The sequence below is a fragment of the Neopsephotus bourkii genome, unplaced genomic scaffold (assembly GCF_033783945.1).
Source record: "Neopsephotus bourkii isolate Nb327-2 ecotype Australia unplaced genomic scaffold, CSIRO-AGI_Nbou_v1 NB_1575, whole genome shotgun sequence".
NCBI classification, from domain to species: domain Eukaryota; kingdom Metazoa; phylum Chordata; class Aves; order Psittaciformes; family Psittacidae; genus Neopsephotus; species Neopsephotus bourkii.
Window position 1 is genome coordinate 1 of NW_026902051.1, and position 5,927 is coordinate 5,927.

The following is a 5,927-nucleotide window of genomic DNA, read 5'->3' on the forward strand; positions in this document are numbered from 1 at the left end:
GGTGCAAGACCCAACACAAAGTCCCCATTCAAGGTCCTGTTCCTTTCCCCCATTGCAATCCCCTGTCCCAATCCCCCTCTTCGACCCCTGTGCCCCACCACCACCACCACCATACTCACTGGTGCAAGTCCCAAGTGCAAGACCCATTGCAAGGTCCTGTTCCAATCCCCCAATGCAATCCCCCGTGCCCACCACAACCCCTGTGCTCCCCATCACAACCCCGGTGCAAGACCCAACACAAAGTCCCCATCCAAGGCCCTGTTCCAATCCCCCATTGCAATCCCTTGTTCCCACCACAACCCCTCTGCTCCCCATCACAACCCCGGTGCAACACCCACCACAAAGTCCCCATTCAAGGTCCTGTTCCAATCCCCCAGTGCAATTCCCCGTGCCCACCACAACCCCTGTGCTCCCCATCACAACCCTGGTGCAAGGTCCCAAGTGCAAGACCCAACACAAAGTCCCCATCCAAGGCCCTGTTCCTATCCCCCAATGCAATCCCCTGTGCCCACCACAACCGCTCTGCTCTCCATTACAACCCTGGTGCAAGGTCCCCATCCAAGGCCCTGTTCCAATCCCCCAGTTCAATCCCCTGTGCCCACCACAACCCCTGTGCTCCCCATCACAACCCCAGTGCAAGGTCCCAAGTGCAAGACCCAACACAAAGTCCCCATTGAAGGTCCCGTTCCAATCCCCCATCACAATCCCTTGCTCCCACCACAACCCCTGTGCTCCCCATCACAACCCCGGTGCAAGACCCAACACAAAGTCCCCATCCAAGGCCCTGTTCCAATGCCCCATCACAATCCCTTGTTCCCACCACAACCCCTGTGCTCCCCATCACAACCCTGGTGCAAGGTCCCAAGTGCAAGACCCAATGCAAGATCCTATTGCAAGGTCCTGTTCCAATCCCCCAGTGCAATCCCCTGTGCCCACCACAACCCTGGTGCAAGTCCTAAGTGCAAGATCCAGGTGCAAGGTCCTCATCCAAGGACCTGTTCCAGCCCCCCTCTGCAACCCCTGTGCCCCACCACCACCACTGCACTCCATGGTGCAAGTCCCAAGTGCAAGACCCAATGCAAGGTCCCATAGCAAGGTCCTGTTCCAATCCCCCAGTTCAATCCCCTGTGCGCACCACAACCGCTCTGCTCCCCATTACAACCCTGGTGCAAGTCCTAAGTGCAAGATCCAGGTGCAAGGTCCCCATTGAAGGTCCTGTTCCAATCCCCCATCGCAATCCCTTGTTCCCACCACAACCCCTGTGCTCCCCACCACAACCCCAGTGCAAGGTCCCAAGTGCAAGACCCAACACAAAGTCCCCATTGAAGGTCCCGTTCCAATCCCCCATCACAATCCCTTGCTCCCACCACAACCCCTGTGCTCCCCATGACAACCCCGGTGCAACACCCACCACAGAGTCCCCATCCAAGGCCCTGTTCCCATCCCCATCACAACCCCCCGTCCCCCCCCCCGTCCCCCCCACTGACACCGCACCGCCGGGGTCCCTGCAGGCCGGGACGAGTACGTGGCCACCTTCAAGGGCAACGAGTTCTTCTGCTACGACCTCTCGCACAACCCCATCCAGAGCAGCACGGACGAGCTGACGCTGTCGTTCCGCACGGCGCAGCGCAACGGGCTGCTGCTGCACACGGGCAAGGCGGCCGACTACGTCAACCTCTCGCTCAAGAGCGGCGCCGTCTGGCTCGTCATCAACCTGGGCTCGGGCGCCTTCGAGGCGCTGGTGGAGCCCGTCAATGGCAAGTTCAATGACAACGACTGGCACGACATCCGCGTCACCCGCAACCTGCGGCAGGTACGGGCCGGGGCGCCGGCGGGCACCGGGGGGTGGCGGTGGACAAGGGTTCAAGTGGGAGTAATGGGTGTCTTGGGCAAGCACCCAACTGGGAGTAATGGGTGTCTTGGTCAGGCAGCAAACTGGGAGCAATGGGTGTCTTGGTCAGGCATCCAACTGGGAGCAATGGGTGTCTTGGTCGAGAACCCAACTGGGAGCAATGGGTGTCTTGGTTAGGCACCCAACTGGGGGCGATGGGTGTCTTGGTCAGGCAGCAAACTGGGAGCAATGGGTGTCTTGGTTAAGCACCCAACTGGGGGCGATGGGTGTCTTTGTCAAGAACCCAACTGGGGGCAATGGGTGTCTTGGTCAGGCAGCAAACTGGGGGCAATGGGTGTCTTGGGCAAGCACCCAACTGGGAGCAATGGGTGTCTTGGTCGAGAACCCAACTGGGAGCAATGGGTGTCTTGGTCAGGCATCCAACTGGGGGCAATGGGTGTCTTGGTCAGGCATCCAACTGGGAGCAATGGGTGTCTTGGTCAGGCATCCAACTGGGGGCAATGGGTGTCTTGGTCAAGCAACAAACTGGGAGCAATGGGTATCTTGGTCAGGCATCCAACTGGGAGCAATGGGTGTCTTGGTCAAGCACTCAACTGGGAGCAATGGGTGTCTTGGTCAAGCGCTCAACTGGGAGCAATGGGTGTCTTGGTCAAGCACCCAACCTTGGACAGCTCCCCAACTGAAGGCAATGGGTGCCTTGGTCAAGCACCCAGCCCTGGGCAGCTCCCCAACTGAAGCCAGTGGGTGTCTGGGTGATCTCCCCAGCTGGGAGCAATGGTGCCTTGGTCCAGTACTCAACTGGGAGCAAGGGGTGCTTTGGTCAAGCACCCCACTGAGTACAGTGAGTGACTTAGGTAAGCACCCAACTGAGGACAATGGGTGCCCTGGTTAAGCACCCAACTGAGGACAATGGGTGCCCTGGTTAAGCACCGAACTGAAGACAATGGGTGTCTTGGTCCAGTACTCAACTGGAAGAACTGGGTGCCTTGGTCAAGCACCCAACTGAAGACAATGGGTGTCTTGGTCCAGTACTCAACTGGAAGCACTGGGTGTCTTGGTCAAGCACTCAACCTTGGACAGCTCCCCAGCTGAGGCCAATGGGTGCCTTGGTCAATCACCCAGCCTTGGTCAACTGCCCAACTGGGAGGACTGGGTATGATGGTCAAGTGCCCAGCTGAGGGCAATGGGTGCCTTGGTGATCTCCCCAACTGGGAGCACTGGAAGCATTGGACATGATGGCCAACCACCTGACCTTGCTCAACTGCCCAACTGGGAGCACCAGGCATGCTGTTTGACCACCCAACTGGGGGAGCTGGGTGTCTTGAGCAGCTCCCCAACTGGGAGCACTGGGAGCATTGGGCACCTTGGTCCATTACCCAACTGGTGGTGATGGACACCAGGGTCTGCTCCAGAACTGGGAGCACTGTGTGTGTCGGTTAACTACCTAACTGGGACTACTGGGAGCACTGGTTGCCTTGGTCCAGTACCCAACTGGAGGTGTTGGACACTGGGGGCTACTCCCCAGCTGGGAAGCACTGAACTTGTTGGTCAAACACCCAGCTGGGAGCATTGGGAAAACTGGTGCCTTGGTCTGGTACCCAACTGGGAGCTCTGGTTCCTTGGTCAACAACTCAACTGGAAGCACTGGGAGCAATGGGAGCAGTGGTTCCTTCGTCCAGCACCCAACTGGGAACACTGGGAGCACTGGGAGCAGTGGTTCCTTGGCCCAGGACCCAACTGGGAACACTGGGAGCACTGGTTCCTTGGTCTAGTACCCAACTGGAAGCACTGGGAGCAATGGGAGCAGTGGTACCTTGGTCCAGTACCCAACTGGAAGCACTGGAAGCAATGGGAGCACTGGTTCCTTGGTCTAGAACCCAACTGGGAGCATTGGGAGCAATGGGAACACTGGTTCCTTGGCCCAAGACCCAACTGGGAACACTGGGAACACTGGTTCCTTGGTCCAGTACCGAACTGGAAGCACTGGAAGCACTGGCAGCACTGGTTCCTCGGCCCAGTACCCAACTGGGAGCCCTGGGACACGGGGTGCTGGGCTCCCCGGGGGGTGTCCATGCCCCCCTCTAACACCTCCGCTGCCCTCCCCCAAGGTGGGCGCAGCCCCCTCGTGCACCCCCCCCCGTACAACGCCCCCCCCCCTTTTCCCTCCTTGTGCAACGCCCCCCCCCACCCCCCCCTCCCCCCCCTGTGTGTGCGCGTGCCACTAACACGCTTCCCGCCTCCGGGGCCCCCCCCCACTAACCACGTGCCCCCAACTAATCCTGGGGGGGCCCCTCCCCCTCGGAATAAACCAACACCCCCAAAACCCCCCCAAACCCCCCCAAACCCCCCCCAAACCCCCCCGAACCCCCCCCGACCCCCCCGAAGCTGCGGGAGAAGTCACTGTCTGCTGTGTTTTGTCCCCCGCTCCCCCGGCGCCAGCACGCAGGGATCGGACACGCTATGGTAAACAAACTGCATTACCTGGTAGTTATCACTCTCTTGTTCCCCCTTGGCTTCGCCTCGGCCCCCCCACACCCCCCCCCACACCCCCAAACCCCGCCCCCTCCGGGCCCCCATTCCTGCCATAAGGGGGTGACCCCGACCCCCCCCAACAACAACACCCCATGGGTCCCCAATGCCAAAGCAGCCGCTCTCCCCCCCCAAATAGCCTCAATGGAGGGGGGAGGGGTGAGTGTGGAGAGGGGGGTGTCAGGTGACCCCCCCCCACCCCCAAACCCCGCCCCCTCCGGGCCCCCATTCCTGCCATAAGGGGGTGACCCCCGACCCCCCCCAACAACAACACCACCAACACCCCATGGGTCCCCAATGCCAAAGCAGCTGCTCTCCCCCCCCCCAAATAGCCTCAACGGAGGGGAGGGGTGAGTGTGGAGAGAGGGGGTGTCAGGTGACCCCCCCCACCCCAAACCCCGCCCCCTCCGGGCCCCCATTCCTGCCATAAGGGGGTGACCCCCGACCCCCCCCAACAACAACACCCCATGGGTCCCCAATGCCAAAGCAGCCGCTCTCCCCCCCTCAAAATAGCCTCAATGGAGGGGGGAGGGGTGAGTGTGGAGAGGGGGGTGTCAGGTGACCCCCACCCCCCCCAGTTTTGGGGTGAATTCGTGGGATTTTGGGCAATTTGATCCCGCCACTGCGTTAAAGGCGTCGCCACCAGAGCTCAGCTCCCCGATGCTAAAAACGGTCACTTCCCCCCCAAAATGAGCCCGTTTTGGGTCAGCAGGGGATGCTTTTCCTCGGGAGGGTGACGTCGGTCCCCACCCTCACCCCCTGCCCTCGTTTTGGGTTGAATTCTTGGGATTTGGGGCCATTTGATACCTCCCACTGCAGTCAGGGCATCACCCTCATTCCTCAGCACCCCGATGCTAAAACAAGTCGTTTTCCCCCCCAAATAAGCCCATTTTGGGTCAGGGAGCTGATGGTGGGGTCCCAACCCCCTCCTTTTAGGGTGAATTCTTGCGATTTTGGGCAATTTTCTAAGCCCTGCCTCCCTGACCCCAAAACCACCCATTTCCCACCCAAACCCTGCCCCGCAGGGGGTGGCTCTGCTGCTTAATGGGGGGGGGGTCTTAAAGCCTCATTTTGGGGCATTTTCTTTGGGTTTTGGTCCATCTGACCTCCCTCCCTCCTTTGTAGGCAGCCAGGCTCGAGCTAGGCAGACCCAAACCCAGCCGATTTCACCCCAAATTGATTGGGGGGTGGGGATTGACCTGAGGCCCCAACCCCACTTTTTGGGGGCGTTTTCATCCCAAAACCCAACTCGGGGTGGGGGAGGGGGAGTCACCATGTGGGGGGGGTGGAGGCAGGTTTCCGGGTGGCCCCTCCCCCAAATGAGGACAGAAACGGCGTTTTCAGGACAAACCGTGGGCAGCTTCCCCCCTCCCCCCCCCCCCGCAGGCAGTGGGACCCCCTTCCCCCATCTCCCCTCCCCCCCCCCCCCCGCTGCCTGCACGGAGCCCTTGCACGCCCCTTGCACGCCCCTCCCCCCGCATGGCTCACTAACACTGTGACCCCTCCCCCCCCCGAGGCCTTCCTTGCCCCCTCCCCATCTCCGTGT

The 5,927-nt window shown here is 60.7% G+C and overlaps 1 protein-coding gene across 1 annotated transcript; it reads left to right on the forward strand.

The window, feature by feature from the left end:
• Positions 1-1,511: 1,511 nt before the first annotated feature.
• On the forward strand, positions 1,512-4,336 carry LOC133222207 (neurexin-2-like; the record flags this gene model as incomplete). Its single annotated transcript, XM_061371708.1, has 2 exons — positions 1,512-1,813; positions 4,292-4,336. Coding segments are annotated over 2 exons (347 nt in total), but the record flags the coding sequence as incomplete, so codon positions are not given.
• Between the last annotated feature and the right edge of the window lie 1,591 nt (positions 4,337-5,927).